Below are 20,065 nucleotides of genomic sequence, written 5' to 3' on the forward strand. Positions count from 1 at the left end.
ATACATTTTGAATGCTTATTTTATGATGAAGAAGTTCTATGAACTTTTGCATGAAGGTTCAGGAGAAGTGAGATACTTGGAAAGAAATTACTTCTGACTGAGTGTCTTGAGTATGTGTTAGAGTATTAAATTGAGTATCTCCTTTTTTCTTTATTTTTGTCTAGCTTTTCAAATGCCCCATTGACCCTAAATATCCCAGAATGAAATGAGAAATAAGGACTTTCAGGACAACCACAAGTAAATTGCCACATATTGTGTGGTTGCGGCTGTTTCTTTGTACCTGAGACTATGGACATTTTTCTGGGAACCAGTTAGTCCCTCTCTGTGCTGTCACATGACTGCTTTCCTTTTCTGTCTATAATAAGGTCATAGCACCTTTCTTGTCTCCCTGTCTTGTTGTGGCTCCACATGGGCTTGACCCTGTCATAGTTCTGCTGATCCATCCTTAGGTTCAAGCCTCTCTTTTTACAGAATGAAGTCAACATGGATTGATTTATTCTTGTGTCCTAGTATTTATTGTGTTTCTTACTGTCACATGAATCTAGATCTTTTTTCTTCTCAGCTAGTTGGGGATTTCTTAGCAATAAGGTCCTTCATATAATACACACACACACACACACACACACACACACATACACACACACACACACACACACACACACACGAGACACACATACAATAGTACTTTATTTGTCTTATGATCTTTTGGAGCCTCACCGTAAGAACTGAAATGACACACGGACATCTTAGTCTTGCAAGGCTTTTTGCCACTGTTATAAAGTAACAAGGAATTTCAATTGTAAGGCCATTTTGTGGTGATTACTTTCTGATAGAAAGAAGGCTCGTGTTTGTCAATTCTCTTAGGTTTTTCATGTTCCTTGTGAGAACTGAGAGAACAGCTTATTTTATAGTTGTTTCCGTTGAAAATGGGGTGAAGGAAGAGGCAGTAGGGGGAAGAGTTATAGAGGACATGGAGAGTAAGTTCTAATAATGAATGGGCTGTTTCTTTCATACCCTGCAAATCAGTCTGCCAGTTTATTTGCAGTCAGTTGAGACCAAGATGTAACTTATGATGGGACTTTTAAAGCCATGGGATTTCATATACTTTATCCTATTGTTTTACTTTTTAAAACTAACTCATATACTTTATATCCCATACTGGCTAATTACTACTAGTCAAGCTTGGATGACCTATGGTTTAGAAATAAATAAACCTTAGAATCTTAAAAGATTAACAAGACATGTATTGATTTTTATTTGATATCATAGTTGGAGAACTGGATAGTCTTTTCAATGGCTCTTGATATAGAAACCCAGGATCGTGCTGTGATGGAATAACCCAGGCAAATATACCTATCCACTTCCTATTATGGAGTGTACCCACAGCTTCAGCACTCCAGTTTCTCATGAGATTAAATACTGTCCCTGTTTTTGTCTGTAGGAGACATTTTCCCCCCATACAGGATAGCTATTGTTTGTCAAGGAGAACTGTATGAGAAGGTAAGCACTTGGGACAGTTAATAGGACTTCTGGGGCCAGGACCAGCTAGGAATCAAAAAGGGAACTTGTACTTTAAGGAGTGTCTAACGACTTAGATTCTTCAGTGACTGACACAAAGTTGCCATGTGATCTTCTTATAGAAGAGATTATATTCTTATAGATGAGATTAATTCTTATAGAAGAGATGAACTCAAGCTCTGTCTTTTTGCTTTCATTGTAATATGACATAATAAATGTATCTTTAAAAGCACTTCCTATCTCTTTACACCCGAGTCTATACATACATACATACATATATACATACATATGCGTGTGTGTGCATGCACCTGAGTGTATATGACACTTTCAATGTTGAAATCAAGATTTGAAGAAACCATGAGCTATGTTTGTTTTCTTAAAAGAAAGGAAAAGAAAGCAAGGAGTTGGATAAGTTGGGAAGTGGGGACCATGATCAGAATATATTGCATGAAAGAAATTATTTTCAAACTAATTAAACAACAGCAAAGGATAAATAGATTAAAGTGACTGGATATAATCGCTCCTTTAAAACAAACTCCTTCCAGTACCATTTTCCAATCTCAGTAGAATTTACCATCTTCACAAACTCTTCTGCAGTCTTTTTTTCTTTTTCTTTTTTTTAGTGGGAGGGGGATTTCGAGACAGGGCTTCTCTGTAACTTTGGAGCCTGTCCTGGAACTAGCTCTTGTAGACCAGACTGGCCTCGAACTCAAAAAGCTTGCGTCTGCTTCCCGAGTGCTGGGATTAAAGGCATGCACCAGCACCACCCTGCTAAAGTACTTTTAAGTTTCATAATCTCAGAGATATTGTAGTACAAGGAAAAATACGACTGAGCTGTACATTGTGAAAAATTGAGAAAATAATCTAGTTTTCATGGCTTAAGTAGACAGTTGTTAATTTCAAAGGTCCTTAGTAGGAGGCTGTTTTTCTAGAGGAGAAACTGGGTTTGTAGAACTGTGTGAGTCAAGAATTCCTCACTGCATCTTGATCTACAGAGAACTGCAGACTCAGGGTCTGTAATCTTGCCCTTACTATGCAGTGTACTCTCCTTCCCTCTCTGGAAAAGTCCACAAAACATAGCTTTAACATTCCATTAAGCTTTGGTGAGAGCACATGTCTAGCAACGTCTTCAGTTTCCCGTTTATACCTGCTTATATGAAAAGTGTCTTGAGGTCAGTGTGTCAATATGTTGATGATATTGAGGGTGATTTTCTGCAGATCTTTGTGAACATGGGCTTGCTATGTTTAAATGAGGTGAGCTTGTTTCATTTGTGAATTAAAAACAGATACTTCTCATATAAAATGCCAGCTTCTTGCTTTTGAAGCCCTCAAAAAGGAAATGAGTTCATCTAAGCAATTCCCAGGTAAAACTAGTAATAATTTTTCATGTTGAATTTCAAATCACAGAGTTAACGCATAAGTAGCTAAAGCTCCAATGACCAACACTTTTAGCATATACCATTAATGTGATTCAGTTCCTTCATTTGCTTTTCTTGTGTGTTTCTGAGACCCCAGATCATGGAGACCCAAGGGCGATCTGATGCTTCATTGTTAACTACATATGGGGATATGAGTTGGATGGATTGTTCTGCCATGTGCTTTTTACTACACCTGAAATGGGTCTGTCCTTGAATAATGTCCGACATGCATTGCTAAATGAGACATATGAATATTGTCATTTTAGTAAAGAATCCTCACTAGTCACACTCTTCCCTGTGCAAAACTCTACTCTCTTCTGTGACCCCTCTCACGCCAAAAAGCTCTAAAATGCAGACTTTGCCTACAAACAGAAATGGAACATAACAATCTGAGTGTCCAGCATCTGAACTTTGAAAAATTTAAAGCAAGTATCAATTGCAATTCTGTTGCCTTTAGTTTGCTTAAAGATTGAAGAAGAAAGACGTAAAATGGACAAAGAAAGATGCGAACAACAAATAAACAGAGCATGGTCCTTAGACCCAGCTAAAATCCTGGTGTAAATGTTTAGTGCTGATATGGATATTCTCTAAGTCACAGCTAATAACTTAGCAAGAAGAATAAATGTTTCTCCTAAAACTTCTAATGTCTTTTGGGAAATTGAAAAAATCTTTGTGTTTGACACTCACTCTAGTTAAAAACGTTAATGAAATCTGGTAGTTGATTTTGGTTACAGATCATATCATAGAAATGTCTTGTGTATGGGACAAATAAAAATATGTGAAGAGAGATTCCAGAAGTTCTGAGGCTCAACTGGTGTGAAAAAGCACAGCCTCCTCATTTACTATTTGCCTGAATACTGATTGACATTGTACAATCCTCAAAACTGTGTAGTGTGTATGTTTTTTTCTGGAAAGAATTTTCTTTCTTTTTTAAAGAACAAGCGAAGTAGTCAACTGGTCCAAATAATAATCGACCAAAGATATCCTTAACAGTACAGCCAACAAGACATTGTGTATAATGTGAGTTCTTTCTTTTTAATTTTAGAATCCACCTTGTCCTATGTTAGGCAGCTGGAGGCCAGAGTCAGACAGCTGGAAGAGGAAAATCGCATGCTGCCCCAGGTGGGTGACTTCCAGAAGTTCATAGCTAGCCAGTGCCATTTGAGTTGTAGCCTTTTATTTGAAATTTAAAGTCGCAATTACATGTTCTCTTTTAAGAGATAGAAATCATGTTGTAAACAGCCATTCATCATGTAGACTGTGGTGACGATCCATGACGGCCATCATTCTCCCCAGACTCCTGAGTGGTGCACTAAAGGATGCCCATGTCAGTAAGGCTGTGAAGTAATTTAACGTGAGGGAGGGACCGACACTCACACCGCCCTTCGCACCCCGCGTGCGAGCTGGTGGCTAAAGGGAAGGGACTCATTTACACTGAAATTTTGGTCATTTATGAGCTAAGTAAAGTTGTTGGTTAGAAGTTCATACTTTAATTAAATTAGTGCTTTCTAGAAGTTTTTGATTAAATTGAACTCATTTAGTGCAACAAAGTGTAACGACAGTAATCGGCAATGTTTACTTTGGAACCTCATTATCTGTCGCTGGTGAGTGGAAAGTTGCGTTTCTTTCTTTTTTTTTTTTCTGGGATATTGAACGGCTTGGCACATATTTCACTCACAAAATTGTTTCTGTAGCTATTAAATTGGTAGAACGAGGCTGGTTTTGTGAGGTGGTGGTTTTCAGAAAAGATTTTCTTGAGAAACTCAAAAAAATCCACAGGTTGTAGGGTATCTTCCTGTCTGGCAAGAAGGCAGTAATGCTTTTAAGTATCTTTTATGAGGCCAGGCGGTGGTGGCGCACGCCTTTAAATCCCAGCACTCGGGAGGCAGAGGCAGGCGGATCTCTGTGAGTTCGAGACCAGCCTGATCTTCAAGAGCTAGTTTCAGGACAGGCTCCAAAAGCTACAGAGAAACCCTGTCTCGAAAATCCAAAAAAAGAAAAAAGAAAATAAATATCTTATATGAGGTTTCCAAGAAACAGATCCCCTAAATACCTTCTACCTTTATGACCATTTGTACGTGACTAAGGGAAAATTGCCCTCAGCTAATGAGTAAGTGATATTTTAAATAAAACAGATAATCACATTCTATTCAAAGACAAGATATTTAAACTTGAAGGCAGAGATGCTTGGGAGAACCATTTGGGGTCTAATAATTTGGAGTTACTTTTAAAACATTTTGTTCAGTTGTGATGATTTGGGCTGTTATGAATGAGAATGCTTTTCTGGCCAAATTATTTCTAGAAATCATGGAATTAATGAAGTGAATCTTCTCTTTATTCTCAAACTTCTCCTGTGCTCAAATTCATCATACCAGAAAGGACAGTTTGTGTTGCAAAAGAAGATATTGATACATTTTTTCTTTTATGTTCTTCCTTACTATTCTGTTTCCCCCCAAATATTTCCTTTTATGTTGAATTTATAGTATGACTGCACTAGAATCCTTGACTGAAAACATTGACCTTCTCGCCTGTTATAAAGAAAATTAAAAAAGAAAAACACAACTTATGCTTGTTATATCTCGGGCAACTATAATTTTGAAAGAAAATAGGAAACAGGGATGTAAAACAAAATATTTGTGTTTTCCTTTTATTAGAGATTGGGTCTCATCTCAAACATTAAAATGTCAGTCATGTGCCATCTTGTTTGAAAAGTCCAACTGATGAGAAATCTATTTTTTTTTAAATGTGAGGCTTGTGAAGGTGATATTGTATGTAAAATTATATGCTGCTGTGCCCCAAGGCCTGAGTTTCATCCCTAGGTTCTCACAGGTTGGAGGAGAGAACCAACTTCTGCTGATTGTTCTGGAAACTCCATATATAGTGTGGCATGTGTCCATATACATGTGCAATAAATAGTAAATGTAATAAAATGTTTTTACACCTGTAAAAATAAATATAAAACTCCTGAAGGAAAACAGATGCTTTTTGGGGTATTTCTGAAGTATATGAATACTTAAATACATAGGGCTGCATATTAAACTGAGGAAATATTATATAACCCCTCATATTAAAGTATTGGACAAAGTGTCCAATTATATGCTTTTAAACACATAGGGATTTTGCTCTCAAGAAAAGTCTTTGTCTTATTTTTCCCCTAAAATATGAGCAGGAAGACCATGTTTCATTGAACCTATGATATTGATATAAACAATGTATTTATTATATATAAATAAAAGAAAAACCATACCACATCAAATTCTAGATATTAAACATGGCAAACAGTTTTGCATATTTAACTAAACATATTTACTTATCAGCTTAAAACAAAATACATTATTTGAAATGTATGCCAAGAATATAACGGGTCTCAGTTTACAAACAGTGCTTAAGTTTTTAAGTTTTGAGTATCTCTTTCACTGATAGCTAAGGTAGTTACATGACAGAACTGCTGTTTTAGCTGACCCTGTAAGTACAAGTTCATGCACACACATACACATGAATGTGCATGCACACACACACATATACACACACACACACACACACACACACACACACATGAAAACCTAATAGGGAACACTATAAGTTGATCCCAGAGAAGTGAAATTCTGTAAAGGTGTTCACTGAGAAGATTGAGACTTAGGCTGGATGGCACAAAGGCTTGCCTAGCTTGCTTTTAAATATTTTGTGTACGGTTGCAAATAATGTCTGAAGACCCTTCTCCTTAGAGCCTCTCTGTACTTTCCTGATGTTGGCTGATGTGCAAGGTCAATCCAGTGCTACATGCTGACATTCCTGCATAAATTAGTCTTGCTATTCAAACACTTGATTTTCAATTATAAGAGCTTTCTCACTGTGCCTTGATTAGAAGGTATCTTTTATTCCTAAATTTATTAAAGAGTGCCCATTTGTCTTTGGATTAATGGAAATAAGAATGTAATGGCTAATTGGATTCTTAAGTATGTCAGATTCCTTTGAGGCTATAGCCAGGTTCATTTCTGATTGTTCAGTTTAGCCTAATTATGTTTGGCAATTAGAGAAGAAGAAATCTCCTCTTAAAACACCCACATTTCTTCTCTATATACAACAGTTTGTAACTAACAAAATCACAACTGTAAAAGGTTGATAGAAACAAGCCTCTGTCTTTTACAATTTGGGGGGTAAAGTATAAATAAAGACTGGAGTCCATATCCTTTAGCTAAGCAAAGTTAATCAGGTCCCACAATGAAAGGCTGAGTGAATAGAACAGTTGCAAGATGCTAGACATAATGGAGTTGGTTCTAACTGGTGGTGGAGAGTTTCCCACAGGAAGTGAGTGGGAGCCTGACATCTGCTCTGCAACAAGGTGTCCAGGGGAGGTAGAGCTTCTTGCACCACAATGATCATAAGAGTACCCTGCCAGGATTATGGAATTGTACTTTAAATCATGTTTATTGGCACTTTTCAATGACATCTAAAGGAACAATCATTTTACTATACTTAGAAAATGGAATACTGTTGTTAGATACTTTATTTAAAAAAAAAAAGCCTTTTTAAAAGGCCAGTATCCCTACAGCAAAGACTAACCAAACTGTTCTTGAGCAATAATGTGAACAGTTTACTAAGAACACATTAAAAATATCTCAAAGGATTGTGTATCGCTCTAGCAATCCATGTAATGCTAAAGCTGTTCACACTAACCTCTCAGTTCCCTACATGCATATTAGATATTATATGAACCGTCAATGAAAATTGCATGGTATTTAAATAAATGTAGCTGATATATATGCAATTTTATTGGCTTAATCAAAAAAGGTAGAATCATACACATAACATAAATGACATTTATAAATAATAGACCCAGTGTGGTATGAGGTTATAGTTGTTTAAAGAATTTTATGTCAAAATGAAAAGTATCACATCTGTTTTTCTATAAACTCATATATAAATGCAAGAATTTTTTCTGGATATAGGGCCATAGAGTCTCAGAATTAGACAGAAACTTACATATCCTTTACTATAACTCACATTTAAAGAATAGACTATCAAGTTCATAGAGATTAGGAGTATTTCCCTGGACAGACATCTAGTTAAGAAGAGACTCAGGAAGGTAGATGTAGATTGACCTGATAATCAGTTCATACGATTAATACAAGTCCATATAATAAAGCTACTAAATCTATGATTTTTGTTTATCTATTCTTTTATTGTCTCATTTGTTCTTGTCTTAAGAAAAATGTTGTTTTTGTGAAAGCAACAGCACCCATCACAAATATGAGAAATCCCGTGTTTCACAGTAGTGTTTCTTCTTGGAGCATGTCCAAGATAGTTTAGAATCATAAAGTTGAATTATGTAATCACATGTCTACATAGAAAATTCACTCATAACAGTGTGACCAGAGAGACTTTCTGTTCATGGGGCTGAAATGGCTCAGTAAGCAGATAGTCATAGTGGTGATGCTCAACTTGAAATTAATTGGCTAGCCCCAAATCCCAGCCTCATTTAATCTGCTCATTCCATCATTGCTGCCTTGATGGTCATGGGAATTTATTAATTTCACTGTTTCTGTGCTGGTCTGTAGTAAAGAATTCTCTTCAACTAGGTATCTTTAATTGGCTGATGTACTTAGCTGATGACCTTAATGTAAATTGTGGTGCTGCCCTTTGAGGGTTTTCATTGCTATTCATATATAGCCCTGAGGTAAACTATCTTTTTTTTTTTTTGAAAGAATTGTCCTTCCCTATTCCATGTTGACTAAATTTCGCATCACAGTGAGTGGTAAAAGTGAAACAAACTGTTTGTGGTAGGCCCAAAGCCAACGGAGTGCATTTGTTCCAAGCCCTATTGGGAAATCTGTTCCCTTTGATCAAAAGCTCTGGCAGCAGCATCTGTTTGGCAAGCACTCTGTGTTCTCTGTGCCACCCAGGCCCTTCCGTGTACCTGCCCACCTCTTGAGAGCTGGGTTCAATACAAGCACCCAGTACTGCCTGGTGTCCTTGCCCATTTCTGGGCTGTGTTGCAGCAGACCTGCCTGGCAGACAAAGCTCTGGGATCTCCACCAAGAAGTGCCCTTTCAGCAAACATGGCTATTTCTGTTGTGCTGAAGTATCTAATTTTAGGACTGGCAATGAAAACTTGCTCTCTCATGTAATTTGGTCACAATGTGGTCTCACAATGCCGTCTTTCAGAGCCCTGAGAATGAATCAGGCCTGTTTCGGAACAAAAGAAAAGAACTGTCACTATTGCCAGAAGTGCTGGGAAGGGTACACAGGAGCAAAGGCAATTGTGCCTCTTACTTCCATGGCAACACAGTCCAACTGCGGATCTCAGAACTGTTACTTCATCTCTCCTGGATGTGTACAAGCATAGCCCCGTGACCAGGCAGAGGTGGCAGGACTCTGACAAATGGGGACTTTGTCTCTCTCTTTTCTGTAGTAGAGACTATTATATAATTGTCTTTGTCTTTTTCCTTGTCACATTTTCTGAGTATATGATTTGTCAATGTTTTGTAATCTTGTAGGGCTGTAAGTACAGGCTTCTTTTTGGGTAGAAATTACTCTTGGTGGATTACTAACAATCTCTCTCTCTCTCTCTCTCTCTCTCTCACACACACACACACACACACACACACACACACACACACACACGTCACAGTGTAAGCCTTTCTGGGATACTTAGAGCAAGTGATGATGTTCTTCAGCTACTGTTTGCATGGAAGCTTCTACTCTGGCATCTTGTAGAGTGCAGAATTCTTTTTGTCTTATGAATATGTCCAGTATGTCATATGACATGCTAGAAGCTAGATTTTATAGATAGGAAAATTAGTTAATCCATTAAAGATTGACTACTTTTGCAGTCGTATTAGGGAGAGGTAGACAATTCATATAATTAACAAAAAGGAAACGTCTGCATAAAGTTTAGTAGAACCTCAAAAGACAAATGAGAACTCCACCAGGGTAAGGGTGTTGGAATGGAGGCATATACAGATACAGAGAGCAAACTGTTAAGATGGGGAATTTCATGCTAAGAAACCTAACTGAATGGATATTTAAACTAATGATTCCCAGGGAAAATATCAATGAGTAAAATTTATAGGGGGAAAAAAATCTCAAGACAACATAAGAGTGTTCCAAATGCCAAACTATATTGCATTCTAATGAGATCTTCTCATTCTTAAAAGGTCTTGCTTTGGAATCTGATCCATGATCACATGTTATCATCCTAGTGGGGGATTGTACTTGAAATAGACATGTGTATTAAGCACATTGGTATGCTGTTCACTACACTTATTTATAAAATCATTGTATTTGCCAAGTGTTAAGTTATGAGGGGCCATGATATCAATAATTCATCCTTAGTATCTTGAAACAAACAATGGGACATTAACAATTATATCAATAGGGCATGTTCAAATTTTTAAATTTTTAGATTTGTCATAGATAATTTTGGATGAATTCAGCAAAAATGATGACTTATTGAGCATGATATTTCTGTGTAGACACAACAGCTAGATTTACAGATATTTAATAAGCAGAAGTAGCCAAGACTGGAGAGAGTAGGAGATGGAGTCATGAGAGACACTGGTGCTGTTCTGTACCGGAAGTGTGGCTTCTTCTTATCTTCACTCCTCCAAGAAGCTCAAAGAAAAGCTAATGACAATTATAAATCAGTCTTCTCTAACAGGATTAGGTAGCTAGCTCTTGTCTTGAAAGTGGAGAACATAGTTTTATGTTTGTTTTTAGAATTATTTTCCTTTAGTGTAAATATCACTGGGATACGGACAACAAAACGATGTTAAGAAATATTGGCTTACTAGAGACTCGGACAAGTGTTTTGTGACTCCGGACTGGGCTCAGACTCCCTGGATCTTCATTTCCAGACAGGTTACTTCCTCTGTGACTAGGTAGAGGTGTCTCCATCAAAATGTCTTCCTCTTTCTGATTCGGCTGTTTCCTATAATGGGATTCAAGCCATTTTCATGAAGTCTCGTGTTCCCATCTTATTCCTCCCTGTAGCTTGAAGAAAAATAAACATTGCTCATGAAATATAACCTACTGAAAATTAAGGTTGTTGCCAATTAATAATTGGTAATCACCTACATGTTTTTTCCATATAAGACAGATAAACATGAATCCAAATAGTCAATATCTGTATTACCTAAACTTAACTATATCATGAACAAAAAATGTAATATAGGCAAATTATGTTCCTTATCAATATAAAGTTATTAAAGTTTATAAATTTTTAAGTGATTTGAGAATTCCTAAATTATACTTAAAAACTATTGCATGTTCAGTCATATTTAAAAAGCCTTAACTGATGACTTTGGATTCAGAGTAATCTAATGATTAAAAGGCACTCTGACATGCTAGAAACAACACTGGACAGGGGTCTATGAGAACTTGTTCTGAGATTATGATTGCCATTACATAGCTCATAGACCTGGGGGACACTCCAAAAAAGTTCCCAAGCCCTATATTCCTTATCTGTACAAAAGGATCATCATAGGCAACACAGAAGGTTCTGTCAAGCTCTGTAATTTTATGGCTCTATCAAAGGGAGTTAAAACATAATATATACCAAAACAGATGTGTGTGTCACTTTTATTTTGATATTAAAGTCCCTTAAAACTTTAATGATTTGTTTTGAGATTTTTATTTATAAATATGTCTTTCTATCACTGTAGGTTATGTAACCTAATTGGTTCTAAAGTTAATAGAATTTCACCAGGAATCTACCAAAACTATTTAAATAACATCAGCATAGGCATGTATGTTTGTTACAGGTATAAGTCACATTAAATACCCACGTAGTGGGTTTATATACTGAACTGTGTTAATTTGCATGTATTTTGAGTGATGCGCATGTTCCTCGAATATAAACTTCTCAGCATTTAATTTGTACATGAAATTTTACATAATGAACATCAAGACTCTAGTTTTGCTTAATAATATGCATATTTAAAAATAAATCAATTTTTAATAAGAGTTGTAGATTCTCTGTTTAGGCACAAATGTCTCATTTCCATCATTTTCTCACTTCTAAGTATGGTTTCTTCCAGCTCTGTATATCCTGAGCCTGTATACTGAAAAACCTGGTTCTGTGTGTACCAGTGAAATAGGTATAATAAACACCATTGGAAGTTATAAAGTAATCAAGCCCTAGAATGAAAGAAAAGCCTTTAAAACTAGAGGTTAACGATGGCTTTTAAATGGGGCTATGCACTGGTGAGGAGCTGCCTGCATTGAGAGCAAGGGGGATGTCAGAGCAGGTCCTGGCCAGGGAACGAGAGAGTGTTTATGACATGCACTATTGCCACGTATTATCAGAGACACTGAGCTGTTTCCTAAAAGTAGTCTGTAAACACAACCTTTAAGCAGAATCCAAAAATGTTAATATGCTTATATTTTTTAAATGAAGTGCTATTCATTAGGTATTGCTGTTTGAAAAGAAGATCCCTTAAAAGTAGGTGTAGGGGCTGGAGAGATGCCTCAGTGGTTAAGAATACTTGCTAGTCTTCCAGAGGACCCCATTTCAATTCTCAGTACCCACTGTGTGTAGTTTACAACTGTCCATAATTGCAGCTTCAAAGGGTTGAATGCCTTCTTCTAGATTTTGTGAGTAGCTTCACAGACACTTGCATATATGCCCAGAACACACAAACACACACACGCGCATGCACACACACACACACACACACACACAGAGAGAGAGAGAGAGAGAGAGAGAAAGAGACAGAGAGAGAAATGGAGGGAGAGAGGGAAAGAGAGAGAGACAGATAGCAGATAGATAGAAATAAAAATAAAGCTTGCAAAAATGAAAACAAAAATGATAAATATCACCTCAAGTTAAGACATCATCTCTTACACGTACAAAATACTTGCAATTTTGCATGTCATAGAAAGATGTGATATTTGATAGAGGGAATTTAGCAAATCATGACAAAAGAGAATGCAAGCAGAAGAAATATAAGACCAGCTATATCTTCTCCTACTGTATAGTCCAACAACAGGTAATATTTATTTTAAAATGTACTATAAATTTTCAGCATTCAGTTGTCAGATAAGACAAATCACTGTGGAAAAAAGATGTCAAAGACACTGGATATCATACATTTCGCTTTATTTTATTTTTTGCGGTGTTGCCAGCGTGAGCAGAAAAACAGAATAGAAATGCACATAAATCAAAGTCAGCTGAACTGTGACATTCATAAAGAAGAAAGCCCAGATGGAGAAAACATTCCTCAAAAGCATTATAATTTATTGGATTTATGCCATAGATGCAAGCATCAAAAGTAGCATCCAGTAGCAGTGGGTGGGACCTCTCCGTAGGTTGTATACCCACATCAAGAATGAGACAGAAACAGGAGCATTCACTTTAGAGATCCGATGAAGTATTTCTACATTGACAAGCAGTGGGATAACTTAGGAAGCAACTCCCACATTTGTAAGTGCTGCATAACTGTTTCCCAGGCTATACCAGACCAAACAGTGGTCCAGACAGTGACAGTACCCTCCACTGGCTGTCTGTGAGCTGGCTTGTAGGCTGTTCCCCTGTCAAGTACTCAGGTTTTCATCTACTGTCTTAAGCCTATTGTCTCGGTTTCTAGACTTTGATGCCCAACTGCCCAGAACCTGATATTGACTTTTCCTGTTTGCCCCAAGGAACCATCTCTGCAGTGCTCTCCAATGCTCCAGCTATCTCTGAGCTGAAGAAACCCCTTAGTCTTCCTTGGGTTCTGATTTATGACAGGCCACAGGTCCATCAGTTCTCTCTTCACCCCAGGTTCAGGCAATGTGTGTGGGAAGGAGTAATTACCAGCCACGTGTACGATAGTAACTTTGATTCATGCCTGCCTCCCTGGTCTGATTCCTTCTGTGGGAACTCCATTCCTCCAAACGTCAGAGGTTCTCATGCTAATTGACTTACTTCAATTAGTGGTGATTTTAGAAGTCCTGAGTCAAGACCTTCAAATAATGAAACCCTGTCTCAGACTTTCGGCACATTTTAAATTTAAATTATCTCAACATAGTAGGTAGCAATTAGAGAAATTTCATTGCTGTTGCCTTATGGTGAGATCTGTTCACTGAAGCCCTTGTGAATAAAGCCATATCCATATTTTAACAAAACAAAGCAAAATCTCTTCTACTTAGAACTTAGTAGCATAGGGACAGCTTTACACTTATTATTTTTTAAAAGGGAAAAATAAATCACAAAAATAAAATAGCTAACGTTATCATGATTGCCTGAAACCCAGAGTCTATCTATTTATGTACTTATTATTCTCGGTGAAAATATTTAACTGAAAATATGCCATTTATCATATATATATATATATATATATGACTTAAATTTAAGGCAGCAAATAAAGCAATTGGTTTGGCCTATTCAAACAAAATCCCTGATGCCTCTTATTTGCCACACATAATGCTAAAAACAAGAGTTATAGTTTTTAACAGATAGCAAATAACTAATACATTTAAAACCAGATGGGAGCCATTTTGGACTGGCATATTCACTGGCTCTGAGAAAGAAGGCTTTGTGATAGCCAAGATATATCAACTGTTTCTGAACCGACGCTAGGTTTGTCTTCAAGTTGAAGAGAAAAAAAGGTTTTAATTAAACATTAATTTATTAACCAGGGATGTTTAATATTCATAACTACAGAAATGGAGTCCAGTAAATTTGTTCACACTTTCCTGGTGTGTAGGGGGTGAAGTGGGATGGGATGAGTTCTTCTCATTTGGGATGCTTCACCAGGATTGACTGCCAAAAGAGGATGGAAGTTCCAGCTAGGACTCCAATGGTATCTTTACCAAAATGGTTTAAACAAAGAGGTATGCCGGGCAGTGGTGGCACATGCCTTTAATCCCAGCACTCGGGAGGCAGAGGCAGGTGGATCTCTGTGAGTTAGAGGCCAGCCTGGTCTACAAGAGCTAGTTCCAGGACAGGAACCAAAAGCTATGGAGAAACCCTGTCTTGAAAAATCAAAAAAATAAAAAATAAATAAATAAAAAATAAAAAAGAGGTATTTGACAACTTTGTGCTTAAAGGTATGGTATTTTTCTTTAGGTCACTGGTGAAGAGTATGGCTGATGTGGCCTCATGGGAGTTAGCTCTCCTTGCAGAGAATTCTCTTAGTTAGGAAAGCTGAGGATGCTCATCTTTGAGAGCTTTGGATGTGTCAAAGTTAAATAAGAAGGCATGGTAATACTACTGCCTTCAAGTATTGCTTCTTAAACATAGATCTTGCTCAGGTTCTTGATACCGACAAAGTTAATCAGACTGAGGCAGGGGAGTATAGTAATACATCTTTCTATTTAGGTAAGTAGTTCAGGTTGAATATTCATAGCTATATATTGATCTATCCTTATCAACTCAGAAAACTTTATTTATTTTTGAAATGTTCTGTGTTGTTGCATTATTTTAATACCTTATTTGCTATGTCTGGCAGATTTTTTTCTTTTGGATGTGTTTTTGTTTTGCAATTTTCAATCAGTGGTTCTAGTATGTGTTAAGTCTGTGTTCAAAATCATAATTTTTAGGGTTAGGAGAGAGATTCTTGACCATCTAAAAAAACAGTGCACATTTTCTGTATCTTTCATTATGAGATAGATCTTCCTATCAGGAGAGTTTTCTATATCATATATAATTCTTTTAAAAATCTGCAATTAATCATGCTAGATTTGCCTTCGTTTGCAGTTGGTGCACAGGATGGATAGTAGGGATACCCATTTTCTTCTGAGTTTGATCTCAATCCCTACCTAACCACTGTAGTCCATCACTGTGGTCCCAGTTTTGAGTCCTTGTTGATGATTTAAATTCTGGCTTTGGCTTCCATGATTATCTCCATTTTGCATATGAAAGAGTGTCTATTAATAGGAAGAAACATCTCACACATCCAGAATTTCTGATAGTACCAGATTAATGTTCTTCCCACTTGCTCACACTTGTTTTTTATACGTCACATGTCTTGTTTCTCCCGAAAAGCAAGGTATCCAAGGTAGCTAGCTATACAGCAATACTACCAGCACCATCTGAAGTGAAAGAGTCATGGTGCTGCCATTGGGAAGCTGGGAGTTCGCCAGGAATCCCATTCCTAGTATCTGGAGTATCTATTTTGATATTTGCTGTGAAATTTTTATATTCTCACAATTAGTCTGATATTCATTGGTCATATTTTAGAAGAATTAAGAAAATTTATTGTCCTCAAATGAATTTTTTCCCTGAGGCAAAACATTTGTCTTAGTCTTCATTTCCTGAGCTAGTCAGTTTCTCTTTACTATACTAATTTTCTTTTCTTCTTCTTCTTCTTCTTCTTCTTCTTCTTCTTCTTCTTCTTCTTCTTCTTCTTCCTTCTCCTCCTCTTCCTCCTCTTCCTCTTCCCCTTCTTCTCCTTCTTCCATCTTCCTTCTTCTTTTTTATTATGTGAGACAGGGTTTCTCTGTGTAACACCTCTGGCTGTCCTGGAACTCACTCTGTAGACCAGACTGGTCCTGAACTCATAGAGATCTACCTGACTCTGGCCCCCGAGTGCACCACCACTGCCTGGCTTCTTCTTTATCTATAGAAGTGGGAAAACACCTAAAGGTTCAGTCAGTAAATATTTTTAAATTTATTATCATAAGAATATATTGCATTTTTATGCATGCCATTAAAGCATAAGAATAATGAATACAGTCACAGAGAATATCAAAATGATAAGTATGTTGGAATTTTGTTTATTTTATTTGTTTTTAAGCAAAATTTTACTGCATTTAAGTTTGGCAGTAGTTTGCTGACTCTGCCAGATGATTTCAAAGCTAAGGTAAGTTTTGACCAGTTGCTTTGAATGATCTCTTACATCTTCATCTTGTTTTTAAAAGAAAAGTTGGCATCTATGCAGAGATGAAAATTTAGATAATAATATACATACTTCATTATGCATATAATTTTCAGTTAGTGATCTTTATTTAGTTCAAATTATTTGTCTTGTTGTCCAAAAATCTACTCTAAGTTACCAGTTTTGGGATTTGAGCTGTGCTGTGATTACACAGGGGAGTTATTGAACACCAGCAAAGCCATGTCTCTGGTAGGTCGTCTTTGGTAGGAAAATGTTTCAGAGACTGAGATGCTTGCATTTGGCTTGAAAAAGCAAACTGCCATCGTATGGTTTTGCTCCAGTTGAGTAAGAAAATTTTCAAACTCTTATCTATAGCAATTGTAGCTGCATTTTAATGAGTGATTGGTTATATTAATTTTCTGCCCTGGCTATTCTTGCATACCTTTGTGAGAATTCTAAGGAAATAACATGGCAGGGAGGCTTATCTTTAAAATAGATATCACATGTGTGTCAGCTTTGAAAAGAAAAAATAAATGAGTTTCTATACAGTCCTACAAAGACAAGTGAAATTTTAGTTTTGCATTTACCAATGAATGAGAAAAGCTATTTCTGGCTAAGGAGGGGAGATCTGAAATCAATCTCTCATTTTTCCTTAGGTGAGAGAGCTTTATAGAAGAATGAGATGCTTGCAGACTTTGGTAGAAATTAAGTGAATTCTGTATTTTTCAAGTCCTTTCTATTGATATCCTCTTTTCCCATTATCTTTAATCATGTGTGCTGATCAAAGCCAGGTTGGCCATTTATACAGTTTCTATTCATCAAGAGTGTGCAGGACACTTTAGGGAGAACAAAAAAATTACCATCTGCAGCACATTTTGTTGGCAGTGGGAATGTGATGAGAGCCCTCACCCACTTGTCATTAAGATGGATTGACATCAGAAGAGCTGGGGATGGAAGGGGCTTTAAAAGATTACACAGTGTGGCGTTCACGTTGTAGCCTGTGACACATACAATTACCGCTCATCAATTAAAACAAAATAAAGCTCAAAAAGAAACATGAGATAACTGTGTTCACAGAGCTCAGTTGGTGACCCAGTGACAACCTGGCAATTACAAGGCCTCTTCATGGCACTTTGTATTTTCACAGTGCTCCGCAATCACATTTGTTAGTCACCCTTCACAGATACCGCATGGAGCTAATTGATAGGGCTTGCCATTCTCCTGCCGAGCACAAGCGGCTTGCTGAGAGTCAGGCGGTCTCTGATCATGCTACCTTGAATTAGAACAGTACTCTCTCCTTTTAGAGAAGACAGCTTTGAGTAACCATAGAAAACCCACTTCTGTGGCTTAACCTGTCTTCTAGGGGAATGCTACTCTAAAGCTTCAGTTCAAAACAGAACCTGAACGTTGACATCCTTAAACCTCCACTTTAGCCCTTTCCAGACATTTTAAAATCAACATCTCCAGCAACTTGGCTTATATGTTAAAGGTTGCCCTTATTTAGATTATAGCCTCAGGAATTTGGCCATTCAAATCCTTTCAAGTCATACAGAAACATCAGGAGAAAAAAAAAACAGCATATTTCTAAACTAGAGAGCCTCAGTTTGTGTCTTTGCCTATGATTAAGATTTATATTGAGAGATAAGAAGTGATTTTATTCCAATCGTTAATGCTGTCTTTTACCCATAAAATCTCATGTGTGCCTTACTGTTTGGAATGGGAAATGTGAGCATTGGATTAGTTCAGCGAGTGTCATTAAATGGTAGGAAATTAGTGGGTTCCATTTACTTTTGTGAGTATACCCAAACAACCCTTAACAATCAGGAGGTGGAATGTTCATATATCAGGAAGGGCTGTCCATTCCATCCTTTACCTCTTGAATGTTTTGAGCATCTTATATAGCACACTCTTTTAGGCAATAGGTATGCAATCTTGAATAAAAAAGCTAGGGTCTTTAACCTCAAGCGTTTTGCAGTTTAGCAGGTGGGTTATTCTTAGAACTGGTGGATAGGTAAGGGATGCCAGGAGGGATCAAGTCCTGATGGACATGTCTCAAGAGAAACCAAGTCCTGTTGGAGGTGTTATCTCTCAACAGGGAGATGCCGGATACAGAAACAGACATCGGCATCTGCAGCTCTGTGAAGTTTGAGTGAGATAAAAACACTATGATACATATGCTTGTGAATACCCATTGTAAAGTCATGGGCCTGAATGAGAACTTGTCAGTGGTGTGAGAAAGAGTCCTGGAGGGTAAGCCCAGTAACAGCCTACAATTTAAAGGGGGAGTGGGGAGGTGAGAGAACCAGATAGTGAAGATCAACAGACAAACAGACCTAGCCTTTTTAGTCTCCCAGAATCCTTGAGTACAGGGTCTTACTTCATAGCTTTCCCCTGGAAAGTTGTATTTGAACCCTCTGGTGCCTCTGGAAGTTCCTTTGGGTGTTGTAAAGGAGTATAGTAATGTGAGTTAAAATATCTTTTCCAGTATAAACTGTTTTTTTGGTTAGGAAGCAGAACACACAGGTAAATATATTCAATGTCTCAGTTTTCTTACTAGTCATCCCTGTGTATAGGTGTGAATTCAGGCTCCTCAGTGTGAGTAAGTGTGAGTTCAGAGTTCTTCTCAGCATATGAGTGTGAGCACAGGCTTCAGTGTGAGTGATTGTGAGTTCAGGGTTCTTTTCAGTGTGCGTGTGAGCTTAGGCTTCAGTGTGAGTGATTATGAGTTCAGGGTTCTTCTCAATGTGCATGTGGGCTCAGGCTTCAGTGTGAGTGATTGTGAGTTCAGGGTTCTTCTCAGTGTGTGTGATTGTGAGCTCAAGCTTCTTCCACCAACCACTTTCCCAGCTGACACACTTGGTAATTAAAGAGACAGAAACCACACTGTCTAAGTCAATTGGCTGCTCTGGGTTTTTTTTTTTTTTGTTGTTGTTGTTATTTTGTGTGTGTGTTAATAAACCTTTCAGCATAAAATGAATATTGATGTTTTAAATACTTCAGTAGATAAGCCCAGCAGAAGGACAGCCTGCCAAGCAACTATACTGCCTTCTGTTGATCCCCTGACTTTATGGTGGCCTTCCCATTTTGTGGGGGAGCATTATGTATCAGAAAACCAATGAAGAAACTTAAGGTCTTTCTTTCTTTTTCTTTCATACAAAAGCCAGAAAGGCATTCAACTCAACAAGTATTTATCATAAATAGCTTTTAGTCACAGGGGCTCTCACGCTGCATGTGTGTTCTACTAGCTTTAATGGCCTGCTGAGCACTTTAACACAGTTATTAATGGGTTGTGCTCTGCAACCAAATGTAATGCTAATAAGTGTTACTCCT

General features: G+C 37.3%; 1 protein-coding gene across 6 annotated transcripts in view; it reads left to right on the forward strand.

Moving 5' to 3' along the window:
- The window catches only part of Ccdc85a (coiled-coil domain containing 85A), a 192,804-nt gene that overhangs the window by 148,083 nt on the left and 24,656 nt on the right, over positions 1-20,065 (forward strand). For 5 of the 6 annotated variants that reach the window (XM_041669464.1, XM_041669466.1, XM_041669465.1 and 2 more), the window contains exon 3: positions 3,982-4,058. The exons of the other annotated variant lie outside the window; for it this stretch is intronic. In XM_041669464.1, coding sequence (XP_041525398.1) covers positions 3,982-4,058 — 77 coding nt within the window. The remainder of the gene's footprint in view (positions 1-3,981; positions 4,059-20,065) is intronic. 6 annotated transcript variants of the gene reach the window in all.

The sequence above is a fragment of the Microtus oregoni genome, unplaced genomic scaffold (assembly GCF_018167655.1).
Source record: "Microtus oregoni isolate MIOR12 unplaced genomic scaffold, Mior012 000019F_ref0000042, whole genome shotgun sequence".
Lineage (NCBI taxonomy): Eukaryota > Metazoa > Chordata > Mammalia > Rodentia > Cricetidae > Microtus > Microtus oregoni.